General features: G+C 40.7%; 1 protein-coding gene across 2 annotated transcripts in view; it reads left to right on the top strand.

The window, feature by feature from the left end:
- The first annotated feature begins 303 nt into the window (after positions 1–303).
- The window catches only part of LOC139546748 (parathyroid hormone 2 receptor-like), a 118,249-nt gene continuing 103,846 nt past the window's right edge, over positions 304–14,706 (top strand). The window contains exons 1-5 of one of the 2 annotated variants that reach the window (XM_071355492.1): positions 304–1,466; positions 7,624–7,723; positions 12,003–12,113; positions 12,322–12,449; positions 13,091–13,188. In XM_071355492.1, coding sequence (XP_071211593.1) covers positions 1,377–1,466; positions 7,624–7,723; positions 12,003–12,113; positions 12,322–12,449; positions 13,091–13,188 — 527 coding nt within the window. In that variant the 5' untranslated portion in view covers positions 304–1,376. The remainder of the gene's footprint in view (positions 1,467–7,623; positions 7,724–12,002; positions 12,114–12,321; positions 12,450–13,090; positions 13,189–14,706) is intronic. The other variant, XM_071355493.1, reaches the window with a different exon arrangement.

The raw sequence follows: 14,706 nt of genomic DNA, 5'->3' as shown, positions 1-14,706 counted from the left end.
ATCAGGTGTTATATTTTAATTAGCATTGATAATTGGATGCTCGGAGGGCACCATGCAATTACTAGTTGAGTACATGCTGCTTCTATCTTCTGTAAGGAAAAGGATGGTTTAGTGTGATGCACACACACACACACACACACCCACACACACACACACACACGTGCGTAGCTTCTGATTACAGTCTGCTTGTATTATTTCCACCTGTTGTTCGTGCCTTCATTCGCAGTGGTATGGTGAGTAATATCAATGGAAGCGGTCATGTTATTGTTGAACTCCACATCTTGCAAAGTACAACCTGTCTTAGTCACATATGAATGTGATTTCAAATATATTGGCAGAGTAGGCCTATTTAGTGTTTAAATTATTTTGTCCTGGTATGACATCGGACATTTTTTTCTCCACTCGGCTAAAGACAGAGATGATTTCTTGCATTAAAACGCCCATGCCAACTTTCGGGTCAGTCCTTCGAACGAAGTTTCAGCACCAAGGATAGCTCATCAGCCACTTTAGCACTGCAGAACGAGGACAGCAGAGGAAACCTCGCTTCACATCCCAAATTACGTTTAACGGTCCTTGAATAGAAGAGTTTCTTAAAATAATAATATCCTGTGGACAGATTCTGCGCATTTGACCAAATTACGCGATATTTTACTGCGATTACTGAAATATTTCACTAGTCAAGAGTTGCTTCAAAGTGCGTTTCTGCTTACTATCAAACCTGGAATGTGATATATGTATTAGGTGGAATTTCGTGTCAGGATATGCAACGCTGTTCATTTACTGTTCAGTCATTTGGATGCTGATAAAACTGCACTGAATGTACAAGGACTCTTTGGAAATTAAAGAAGAGAAAGGGTGATTTTGCCGAACAACCAAAAGATCCCCGCGCTTTAGTTTAGCGGTATCAACAGCACGTGCCTTTTCACGTCTTCACTAAGCTTGTTGAGGACGGAAAGAGATTTCGCGTCCTTCTCTCTAAAAAGACAACTGGAATGTACAAACTTGTTCTGAGAAGTCGTGGCAGAATGTATATGCTATAGCCTACTATATGGAAAAATAAATGTGTATTATGGATAAGGAATTATTGTTAATGTGTTTGCGAGCTCTCTCTTGACCTTTTCATATTTTTTTTTGCGTTTGTTATTGACATTGTATGAACATGTTACCTTATATTTATTATCGTAAAAACGTGTTTTGAAGATTTTACAGTCATAGTCGAAAAAAAGTCAGATATTTGTCATGTGCCCTATATGGAAAGGTGAACCAGACAACGGCTATTGGAGTCGGAATAGCAAATAATAATTCTTTCAAATTACGTTTAACCTAACTACATTTAGAGTTTCAAAGAGATAGGTGACGTTTTTCTACAAACAGTTATGACATTTGCCCTGTTTGGAAGTATGGTGAAGTGGATCTTATGGAACTTGGTCTCATTCGTCCTGTGCTGGACATTTGTTAACGCACAGGTAAGAAACAAAACGTAGTCCTAATTGTTCAGCTGTGTTCAGAATAGGACAGGAAATGTCAGATTTTTTTTGATTAGTGCATTATGTTTAGAATAGTATAAATTGCCAAAGTTGAACATTGAGTCGGCAAACAATTTTTATCAGCTGTGGAAAATCATATTTATGTTTTCATAATGAATGAAATATTTAATAGACTCAGTTATTTAATATTTAATAGACTCACAGGCGTTAATTCAACGTATATTCCACGTAATTTCATTGAAATTATCGTGGAAACAACGTTGATTCAACCAGTCTGTGCCCAGTGGGGTGTCATTCACTTGTGAAAATTCAATCCATTTGTCATCTCATTCATACAAAGAGAAATCTGAAATTCGTCATCAGCGGGCAGCAGGCTCACTGATCTTGTTCAATTTAGGGACCCCTGTTATAATGTAGGCATTATGGAGACCCCTTAACAGTGTTGATATTCCCCACCTCACTGAATGCAGTGTGTGACTCACTATTATTGTACAGTGCTGTGAAGGATGTTGTTTCCTTTTGTGTTTTTCTACATGTAATTACAACATTTGTGATATTTACCCAAATAAAAGACAGGATAGATACTCCTTATTTTTGCTTAGAGTGTGTATGACACATCTAATTAAGGGATTGTGGTGTATATAATTATCTGTGCTCACTGTCAGTCAGTAGTGTGGTTTAGTTGTGCTTCAAACTTATCAGCCATGCACTGTAGAGAATGGAGTACAACTTCTCCTCACGACCTCAAATACGTTTCTTAAGACACATGAGAGATCAACTTTGCAGGCACACATCTGGAAATAGATACATATTAAACCGTAATAATTGTAATGTCTGATCAACCAGTACCACCTCTCACGTCTGATCAACCAGTACCACCTCTCACGTCTGATCAACCAGTACCACCTCTCACGTCTGATCAACCAGTACCACCTCTCACGTCTGATCAACCAGTACCACCTCTCACGTCTGATCAACCAGTACCACCTCTCACGTCTGATCAACCAGTACCACCTCTCACGTCTGATCAACCAGTACCACCTCTCACGTCTGATCAACCAGTACCACCTCTCACGTCTGATCAACCAGTACCACCTCTCACGTCTGATCAACCAGTACCACCTCTCACGTCTGATCAACCAGTACCACCTCTCACGTCTGATCAACCAGTACCACCTCTCACGTCTGATCAACCAGTACCACCTCTCACGTCTGATCAACCAGTACCACCTCTCACGTCTGATCAACCAGTACCACCTCTCACGTCTGATCAACCAGTACCACCTCTCACGTCTGATCAACCAGTACCACCTCTCACGTCTGATCAACCAGTACCACCTCTCACGTCTGATCAACCAGTACCACCTCTCACGTCTGATCAACCAGTACCACCTCTCACGTCTGATCAACCAGTACCACCTCTCACGTCTGATCAACCAGTACCACCTCTCACGTCTGATCAACCAGTACCACCTCTCACGTCTGATCAACCAGTACCACCTCTCACGTCTGATCAACCAGTACCACCTCTCACGTCTGATCAACCAGTACCACCTCTCACGTCTGATCAACCAGTACCACCACTCCCCCACCTTGGTGACTGCAGAGTCTCTCATTCTGCTTCTATGCATGTCACATAAAAGAATGATAACCCTTGTTAACCATCCTCCTACACAATATTTATTGTGTATGAACTCCCCTGTGTCATGACTCTCCTCTAAAACTTCCTCCAGAGCTTTCTATTTACAGAGAGCTTCTTAGTATTCTATAAGAGGTACTGGTGCTGAAGCAGTATATATATAAAAAATTCAAATATTCTCAAATTTATTAAATTGTTATTTTTCTCATCAATCTACAGACAATACCACATTATGACAAAGCAAAAACATGTTTTTAGACATTTCTGCAAATTCATATGAAAAAACAACTTAAATACCACATTTAAATGTGGTAAATGTGGCGATTATAGCCTCAAATCTTCTTGGATATGACACTACATGTTTGGCACATCTGTATTTGGGGTGTTTCTCCCATTCTTCTCTGCAGATCCTCTCAAGCTCCGTCAGGTTGGATAGGGAGCATCGTTGCACAGCTATTTTCAGGTCTCCAGAGATGTTCGATCAGGTTCAAGTCTGGGCTCTGGCTGGGCCACTCAAGGACATTCAGAGACTTGTCCCGAAGCCACTCCTGTGTTGTCTTAGCTGTATGCTTAGGGTTGTTGTCCTGTTGAAAGGTGAACCTTCACCCCAGTCTGAATTCCTGAGTGCTCTGGAGCAGGTTTTCATCAAGGATCTCTGTACTTTGCTCTGTTCATCTTTCCCTTGACCCTGACTAGTCTCCCAGTCCCTGCCACTAATAAACATCCCTACAGCATGATGCTGCCACCACCATGCTTCACAGTAGGGATGGTGCCACCATAGGGATGGTTTCCTCCAGACGTGACACTTGGCATTCAGGCCAAAGAATTCAGTCTTGGTTTCATCACACCAGAGAATCTTGTTTCTCGTGGTCTGAGAGTCCTTTAGGTGCCTTTTGGCAAACTCCAAGCGGGCTGTCATGTGCCTTTTACTGAGAAGTGGCTTCCATCTGGCCACTCTATCATAAAGGTCTGATTGGTGGAGTGCTGCGGAGATGGTGGTTCTTCTGGAAGGTTCTCCCATCTCCACAGAGGAACTTTGGAACTCTGTCAAAGTGACCATCGGGTTCTTGGTCACCTCCCTGACCAAGGACCTTCTCACCCGATTGCTCAGTTTGGCCGGACAGCCAGCTCTAGGAAGAGTCTTGGTGGTTCCAAACTTCTTCCCTTTAAGAATGATGGAGGCTACTGTGTTCTTGGGGACCTTCAATGCTGCAGAAATGTTTTGGTACCCTTCCCCAGATCTGTGCCTCGATACAATCCTGTCTCGGAGCTCTACAGACAATTCCTTCGACCTCATGGATTGGTTTTTGCTCTAATATGCACTGACAACTGTGGGACCTTATATAGACAGGTGTGTGTGCTTTTTCAAATCTTGTCCAATAAATTGAATTTACCACAGATGGACTCCAATAAAGTTGTAGAAACATCTCTAGAATGATCAATGGAAACAGGATGCACCTGAGCTCAATTTCTAGTCTCATAGCAAGGGCCTGAATACTTGTGTAAATAAGATATTTCTGTTTTTTTATTTTTAATACATTTGCAAACATTTCTAAAAACCTGTTTTCTCTTTGTCATTATGAGGTATTGTGTATAGATTGATAAGGAAAAAAATAATTCAATACATTTTAAAATAAGGCTGTAATGTAACAAAATGTGGAAAAATCAAGGGGTCTGAATACTTTCCAAATGCACTGTACCTCTGCTCTCTCCTATCTCTCTCACAGTATAACGGAATCACACACAGTAGCCTTAGGATCACTGGATGTATGACCTGTTAGGAATGAGCACTCCCTCACCTGCTTGGCTGCTACATGGTGAAGAGATATCAGTTTGCCCTGGAAAGAAACAACTGTCTACAGGTGTCAGAGAAGGGGACTGTCAGTTATGACATATTAGTAATTTATATCTGCTGCAGAGTACCTTAGTGGAATGGCGAGGGTTCAATGAACCACGCTCGCATGATGAGTAACCTTGGGTCCAGGCTATGATGAGTAACCTTGGGTCCAGGCTATGATGAGTAACCTTGGGTCCAGGCTATGATGAGTAACCTTGGGTCCAGGCTATGATGAGTAACCTTTGGTCCAGGCTATGATGAGTAACCTTGGGTCCAGGCTATGATGAGTAACCTTGAGTCCAGGCTATGATGAGTAACCTTGGGTCCAGGCTATGATGAGTAACCTTGGGTCCAGGCTATGATGAGTAACCTTGGGTCCAGGCTATGATGAGTAACCTTGGGTCCAGGCTATGATGAGTAACCTTGGGTCCAGGCTATGATGAGTAACCTTGGGTCCAGGCTATGATGAGTAACCTTGGGTCCAGGCTATGATGAGTAACCTTGGGTCCAGGCTATGATGAGTAACCTTGCCTGAAACCTGAAGACTTGCATTCTCTCCCCAAGTTAATGCGTAAGGCTGAACCTGTAGTGTAGCGTGCAGGAAACTGTAACATCAGCATGCGAGGGGTGCAGGGGCCAAGTGGCAATTGTGATAGACAGTGGGATATGACACATATCGTCACAGCCTGTAATTCTAATATCTATCCATTCCATCTGCTCATCAATGAAGGTGTATGGTCCCAATGCCCCCCAGTGCTCCACATGCCCCTTGGGCAAGAGATGTTCATCACAGATAGCACACATACGCCTTCCTATCATTTCCATTTCCATTAGATGCTCCCAATGTGTCTGTGTCTGTAACTGTTGAAGTTGTTAGTGTCTATGAGGTTGACCCCTGGTCAACACCATTCAATCATTTACTGTAGGTGTACATGTAATTCAGACTGCCAGTGAGATGTGAAGGGCCATTCAGCTCCAGGCCTTGGTGGACAATGTCAGTTATTTTTTTCAGGAATATGCTTGCAATTCAAATCAAATTTGAAGATATGCATGTGGACTGTGTGCCATTGAAAAATGTGTTCTGTACGAGGACATACACCATCTAAATAGTGATTTACATGGTAATATAAAACACATTCATAATGTTATTTTAAAAGGATATACAACCACGAACAAAAATACAAACTCTTTCAACTCCTTCCTTGTCATATGTCATGGTAAAAACCAAACTTTACCTTCTGAGAAAAATCTATTATCAAAATGAAAATAAATGGATCATTTATCTTGACTCTGGTTCATGCCATTCAATGAGTCATCCACATGCAAAAATAGTTTTTTCTTAACTCAAGAGTGATATGGCATTTGAAGACACCGTACAGTAACTGAACTCAAAAGGGCATAGAGTCATTCAAAGTACTTTAGGCTAATTTGGGCTCCCAGGTGGCGCAGCGGTCTAAGGCACTACATCTCAGTGCTAGAAGCATCACTACAGACACGCGGGTTTGAATCCAGGCTGTATCACAACAGGCTGTGATTGGGAGTCCCATAGGGCGGCGCACAATAGGCCCAGCGTCGTCCGGGTTTGGCCAGTGTAGGCCGCCATTGTAAATAAGAAGTTGTTCTTAACTGACTTGCCTAGTTAAATAAAGGTTAGATTCTAATAAAAAATAATTGAGGAAAGCATATACAGACTTAGAATATGTTTGTTATTCCATAAGGCACAAATATAACAACAGAACATGTTCCAAAACATTTGAAGTTAATATCCTTCACAATATGGTAATGATTGTGCATTCTGTATTGTTTGAACACTGTTCAATATTTTGTGTGTGATTTGAAAGGGAAGCATTGCTTTAATTGTTATTGGGTTCAAATACATGTGTATTTGAGTATCTGGTATTTCAAATACTTTTTTTCTGTGTATTTGAGTATTTTCAAATACAGAGCCCAAAACAAGTACTTTTATTTGAGTATTTGACTGGTTATTTGTAAAAAAAAATATATATATATATATATATCTTACAAAATTGTATTGAAGAGTATTTTCAAATACAGAGCCCAAAACAAGTACTTTTATTTGAGTATTTGACTGGTTATTTGTAAAAAATAAATAAATATATATCTTACAAAATTGTATTGAAGAGTATTTTCAAATGCTTATTTCAAATACTATTTTCAAATACCTGGGTTAAATGCATGGGAGTGTATTTGAGTCAATGTATTTGAGTATTTTCAAATACATTAAAATATTCAACCACTTGCCTTTTCAAATAAAATATATCTGAGTACTTACTTTGAATGTACATGAAAGTAATTTATATATTTTAAATTGTATTTGAACCCAGGTCTGGTTGTTATGTCGGTGCATTGTTATAAATGTTTTCTTTGTGTTAACCATTTCCGATCTCTTTGCATTTCCAATCTCTTTCATTACTTGTGAATCATTTGAAAAGTCTGTGACCAATCTTTATATCGCTGTGTGAAATACTGTAAGGCCGTAATCAGATCATAAGGTCACAAGGTCTTTGAGAACATTAGACAACCACTCAGAAGAGATGTTAACTTAGTCTTTTTTTTGTCAGAAACTTGTAACTTGTAAACCTCAATTTATCACAGACAAATGTATGAGACTGACACTAGCCACTGCTTGTCGTCTGCAGGGTGGATCTGATGAGAGTCTGACAGCAGAGGAGCAGATGTACATTCTGTATGACATTAAACTCCAATGCCACCAGAACCTCTCCACCCGCGACCCTGCAGGTAATAACAACATATACTGTGGACTGTAACCTTAAACCTGCCCTAACTTGACATATCTCTATGGTGCTGTATTGCTTCTGTGAGTCATAGTTAAGCAGACATACTCTAAGTAAATACGTTTTCCCTGAAACCAACGTACATGTGGTAAAATAAGACGTCTGCCTCCTGACTGACTTCCAGAATTACAATACAAGTCAAGGAAATAATAAAGCAGTATGCAGTATGGACACTGTCTCATTGGCCAAACGTTATATCCTAATTTGACTTTGAGGCAGGTCGTGTTGTTCTTGACATTACCGTCTCTGGTTAACACACACTATATCAAATCAAATCAACGTTTATTTTGTCACATGCACAGGATACAGAAGGTGTAAATGGTACAGTGAAATGGTTACTTGCATAGTGGAGTCTTTTGTTTAGACATGTAGCTAGCTAGCTAAACAATGAACCATAGTCCCAACTCATAAAGTTACTACCCTGCATGAATCTGCAGGTAGCTAACCAACTAGGTTCAACGTTAGCTAGCTAGCTAACATTAGGCTATATCTAGCAATGCCAATGGCTCTGAGATACGAATAATATTACTACACAGATCACACACGTAACGTTAGCTAGCGAGCCAGCCAGCTAGCTAGCTAGCTAACAGTATGCTTTAACTTGCAATAAAAACAACTTTCTGACTAAATTACAAATGTATAATATCTGAAAATGTATCTAGCTAGACTCTCTTACCTGTATACATGGATGAACGCTTCTCACTATCTGTCACGGATGCCATGGTTGCCCTTAGTTTGAAGATGTAATCCGGAGACAAGTGTTTTATACAACAGCCTTCTGTGTTCTCTTTTTGACTCTCTCCGCATACTTGCAGTCAAATGCCAGAATTGTCTCCATCTACTAAGCTATTATACTCTGCTTCCATCGGGCATTCTACTGATTTCAAAACTCGGTCCTCCAGAAAGTGGAGAGCAACACTTTTGCAATTCATCATGATATCTTTAAAAAAAGCTGTGTGAAAAAGAGTAACCTACACATACGGTGCAGCTCATGTTATAGACAGAAGTCAGCTACATGGCAGACCAATCCGAACTCATCTCTAGGCATGTCCAGCCCATCCATTATCTCAGCCATTCATGGCTAGCGAGAAGGTTCCTGCCTTTTTCTGTGGCTAAACCAACTAGGCTTGTAATTTAGCAATTGTATTGATATTTACAGATGGCATACACGTTTGTTATTAAGGCACATGAAAGTTCACATGTTCCAGAATGCATTTCTGCCAAAAGACATTAAAATGTCTCTCCTATGAAGTAATGATGTACTTGTCCTCTTGCTCAGTTGTGCACCTCTTTCTATTCTGGTTAGAGGCAGTTTGCGCTGTTCTGTGAAGGGAGTAGTACACAGTGTTGTACGAGATCTTCAGTTTATTGGCAATTTCTCGCATGGAATAGCCTTCATTTCTCAGAACAAGAATAGACTGTCGAGTTTCAGAACAAGCCTGTAATCGAACACACAAATGCTGATGCTCCAGATATTCACCTAGTCTAAAGAAGGCTTGTTTTATTGCTTCTTTAATCAGGACAACAGTTTTCAGCTGTACTAACATAATTGCAAAATGGTTTTCTAATGATCAGTTAGCATTTTAAAATGATAAACTTGGATTAGCTAACACAACGTGCCATTGGAACACAGGAGTGATGGTTGCTGATAATGGGCCTCTGTACGCCTATGTAGATATTCCATAAGAAGTCAACCGTTTCCAGCTACAGTAGTCATTTACAACATTAACAATGTCTACACTGTATTTCTGATTAATTTGATGTTATTTTAATAGACAAAAAAATGTGTTTTTCTTTCAAAAACAAGGACATTTCTAAGTGACCCCAAACTTTTGAACGGTAGTTTAAGTATTCACACCCCTGAGTCAATACTTTGTAGAAGCCCCTTTGGCAGCGATTACAACTGTGAGTCTTTCTGGGTAAGTCTCTAAAAGCTTTCCACACCTGGATTGTGCAACATTTGCTCATTATTCTTCAAAATTCTTCAAGCTATGTCAAATTGGCAACCGTTTTCAGGTCTTGCCATAGGTTTTCAAGTAAATTTAAATCAAAACTGCAACTCAGCCACTCATCAACATTCATTGTCTTCTTGGTAAGCAACTCCAGGGTAGATTTGGCTTTGTGTTTTAGTTTATTGTCCTGCTTGCCACATTTCTTGCAAACAGGATACATGTTTTGGAATACTTTTATTCTGAACAGGCTTCCTTTTTTCACTCTGTCATTTAGGTTGGTATTGTGGAGTAACTACAATGTTGTTGATTCATCCTCAGTTTTCTCCTATCACAGCCATTAAACTCTGTAACTGTTCTAAAGTCACCATTGGCCTCATGGTGAAATCCCTGAGCGGTTTCCTTCCTCTCCAGCAACCGAGTTAGGAAGGACGCCTCTATCTTTTGTAGTGACTGGGTGAATTAATACACTATTCAAAGTGTAATTAATAACTTCACCATGCTCAAAGGGATATTGAATTTTTTTAAATCTACCAATATATCTTCTTTGCGAGGCATTGGAATACTTCCCTCGTCTTTGTGTGAGGGACCTTACAGATAATTATATATGTGGGGTACAGAGATGAGGTATCAAAAATCATGTTAAACACTATTTTTGCACACAAAGTGAGTCCATGCCACTTATGTGACTTGTTAAGCACATTTTTACTCCTAAACTTATTTAAGCTTGCCATAACAAAGGGGTTGAATACTTATTGACTCAAGACATTTTTGCTTTTTATTTTGTATTAATTTGTAAAAATGTTAAAAAACATAATTCCAATTTGATATTATCTGGTATTGTGTATAGGCCTGTGACAACAACATGTTATGCTTTTTAAATTCAGGCTGTAACACAACAAAATATGAAAAAAGTCAATGGGCGTGAAAACTTTCTGAAGGCACTGTATATTCCGTCTTTAGCCAGAGAAGGCCATCGAGATCTACGAACAGTCTCGGAAGAAAAACCCCAAGATGGAGCTCTGGCCTTCAAGATTGGTGGGCTCCCAAGTGGCGCAGCGGTCTAAGGCACTGCCTCTCAGTACTAGAGGCATCACTACAAACCCTGGTTTGATTCCAGGCTGTGTCACAACCAGCCGTGATTGAGAGTCCCATAGGGCGGTGCACAATTGGGTTAGGGTTTGGCCGGGATAGGCAGTCATTGGAAATAACAACTTGTTCTTAACTGACTTGCCTAGTTAAATAAAGGTAAAATTAAAAAAAAAAATTGCTACGATTTAGGTGCTATTTACAAACTTTTAATACAAATTACACATCAAAGTAGTAAGTTTAAGGATAAATTCAGCCACTATTTATTGCTAAACTCGGCAGGTTTTGTCTGACTAATAGTAATTCATTCATAAAGCTTTTAAATTTTCATATGTAGGGAAAGGGAAGTACCTAGTCAGTTGTCTAACTGAATGTATTCAACTGAAATGTGTCTTCTGCATTTAACCCAAACTTTCTGAATCAGAGAGGTGCGGGGGGCTGTCTTAATCAACATCCACAGTGCCCAACAAACAGTGGGTTAACAGCCTTGCTCAGAGGCAGAACAACTGATTTTTACTTTGTAGGCTCGGGGATTTGATGCAGCAACCTTCTGGTTACTGGCACAACACTCTTCCCACTAGGCTACCTGCCTAGTGGTTAGATGCGCTTTGCAGAGCAACATTTGGGCGAGGCAACAGCCAGTCATTTAGGAATTGATCTAAAACGAGTGAGAGATGTAAAAAAGTCAGGCTTCAACATTTGTCTGTGGTGGATCAGAAGAAGGCGAGACTGCAAGGTGGGTGCATTAAGGGAATAGACACCTGCCTCAAATAGAAGCCTGTCTCCAATAAGCGGCAGTTATGTATTTGTATTTATTAAGCATCCCCAAGGCGGCAGTTACTCTTCCTGGGGTCCAGCAACATTAAGGCAGTTATATACAACTTTAAATATTACATGACATTAAAACACTTATGTTCAGTGATTGAAGCAAATAAACACCCAGGCTATTAATTTAAGTTTTACAGGTAAACAATTTAACCGTTATGATCGAGGCATAAAATCAGCCAAAGTGTGCACTCCTTGTGTTGCATGGGGAAGTGTGTTGAAATATCAATACAGTAAAGCATCAGTATTCCGAACAACCTCCATTCCCAACGTGTTCATATTTCTGAGGTTGTACACCGGTCACATACTGTAGTTGAAATTAGTAAACTCTGAATTCAAAGCATTCTACCTCTCCTCCAGATGACCTTTGCCCCCCTGGTTGGGACGGCCTGGTTTGCTGGCCTCAGGGTTACCCAGGAGCTGTCACCAAGGTCCCCTGCCCCAGCTATGTCTACGACTTCAACCACAAAGGTAATAACCAACTCTACTCTGCATGCATGGAAGAATGGGTTCCACATATAAATAGGATTAAAACACAATATCTCTGTGTGGTTCCCCTTTACCAGTGAATGATTGATAATATTGTAATTTTTTTGTGAATTTTAATGCTTGAATTACCATATGTATTATCTCACATGAACCAAGTGAAGTGCTACAGTGTGTTGTTGATATGTTCCAGGTCACACCTCCAGGAAGTGTGACATCAATGGGTCGTGGGTGTTTGTGGAGAGCCTGAACAGGACGTGGCCTAACTACTCAGAGTGTCTGGGCCCTGGGTTTATGAAGCCAAGCAACGAGAGAGGGAAAGTGGGTACTGTTCTATAGCTACTGTAGATTAATCTTAAATCCAAACATAAACCCTCCATGTCACCATATATTGCATGTAAAATCATATGCTTTCATTCAAAGCCACTTATAGTTGACAGTGACACATTGTCACGATCGTTATAAGGAGTGGAACAAGATGCAGTGTGGTATGTTTCCATCCTCTTTATTTGGAAGAGAAACTCAAAGAAAAAACAATAAAGCGTAAACCGAAACGTGACGCTCAATGTAGTGCTCGCAGGCAACTATACCTAGACAAGATCCCACAAAGCACAATGGGGAAATGGCTGCCTAAATATGATCCCCAATCAGAGACAACGATAAACAGCTGCCTCTGATTGGGAACCATACCAGGCCAACATAGATATATAATCACCTAGATGACCCATCCTAGTCACACCCCGACCTAACCAACATAGAGAATAAAAAGCTCTCTATGGTCAGGGCGTGACACACATAGAATATATCAGTATATGTGGCCCATGTGAGGAACAAACCCACAACCCTAGTGTTGCCAGAACCATGCTCAAACCCGCTGAAACCACTACATGACTGTTTCAGCTCATCTAGTAACACCTCTGTATGGGCAGCTTTACGGTTATACATCCCTCTCTCTCTTCCAGCAGAACTTCTTTGAGCGTCTCTATGTCATGTACACTGTGGGCTATGCTGTGTCCTTCAGCTCTCTACTAGTGGCTATCCTCATCATTGGATACTTCAGGTGAGTGAGTGTGTGTGTGTGTGTGTGTGTGTGTGTGTGTGTGTGTGTGTGTGTGTGTGTGTGTGTGTGTGTGTGTGTGTGTGTGTGTGTGTGTGTGTGTGTGTGTGTGTGTGTGTGTGTGTCTTTCTGAAAGAGTGTGAGAGGCTGCCAGTTATAATCATTTGATCAATAAAGACTCAGTTTTGCATACAAACACTGAGCCAAACCAGTTTTGGTTTGACTTGTGCAATTGAGCACTATATACTGTAGCTGTTCCGTGGCCGTGCACTGCAAAGGTGAAAATATATTTGTCAACATGTAAATGCAGTCTGCAGAGTAATCCAAAATGAAAGCCACATTTTTGCAAATGTATTAAAAATAAAAAAACAGAAATACCTTATTTACATAAGTATTTAAACACTTTGCCATTCCACTAAAGTACTCTGCAGCAGATATAAATCACTGATATGTCGTAACTGACAGTCCCCTTCTCTGACATCTGTGGACAGTTGTTTCTTTCCAGGGCAAACTGATATCTCTTCACCCTGTAGAAGTCAAGCAGGTGAGGGAGTGCTCATTTCAAACAGGTCATACATCCAGGGATCCTAAGGCTAGGTGTGATTCTGTTATACTGTGAGAGAGATAGGAGAGAGCAGAGGTACAGTGCAAGAGAGAATACAGTAGACGGCACACGTCAAACGTGTGATTTATGACCCTATGTCATGGGTCACGTATGTATGCCCATATATGGGCATCCTGTCAGGACGTCCTGGCGGGAAGTTATCACGTGCTCTAGGGAGTGCCCATATATGAGCATCCTGTCGTTCCTGTTCTCACGCTTTAGAGGGAGTGTTAATTTATGCATATATTTCATCTGTTCCTTTGAAGCTGTCATGATGATTGATGTGTAGGGACCTTGTTGAACTGGGGGATGTGTTTGAACATTTCAAAGAGTATGGCCCCCACCCTGTTTTAGTGACTTTAGGGCTGTTGTCTATGAAACAGGAATGTCCGGGGTTATTGGGGGGGGCAGGCACATTATAAATAAGCCCCAGAACACCACAAGCGGCCACGATAAACCACAAAAGAAATTAAACATGGATTTTGTGATCAGTGACACACCCGTGATGACCGTAACAACGGAAGCAGGACCTCGGAAACATAGAGAAAGGTCAGAGTATAAAGCATCAATATACGATGCGCCAAAAAAGCCGTTTCTAAATATGTATAGAACTCAAATACCGCCCGCAACTGTGCTGAAAGATCAAGTGATGATGTCTAATGGACAGCAATTGGATTATCTGTTTGATTACCCGGCCTGTAGAGTGAAACTCTATACCGTAGCCGAAGGAGAAGAATATACAGACCAGACTTTAGGAGTGGACTACAGGTTTGAAGACTGGCAGGTTTTTCGCAAGATGGTGTGTCCCGAACTGAGAGTTATCACAAAGGGGTATAGCTTGTTCACGGGCTACGAGACCCATTGGGAAGGTACCCCTGACTCCTCAGGAAGAATATTTCATAGGGTGAAAATACAAA

Source organism: Salvelinus alpinus, chromosome 20 (genome assembly GCF_045679555.1).
Source record: "Salvelinus alpinus chromosome 20, SLU_Salpinus.1, whole genome shotgun sequence".
Lineage (NCBI taxonomy): Eukaryota > Metazoa > Chordata > Actinopteri > Salmoniformes > Salmonidae > Salvelinus > Salvelinus alpinus.
Note: the sequence above shows the minus strand (reverse complement) of the source record. Positions and strands in the feature narration are given on the sequence as shown.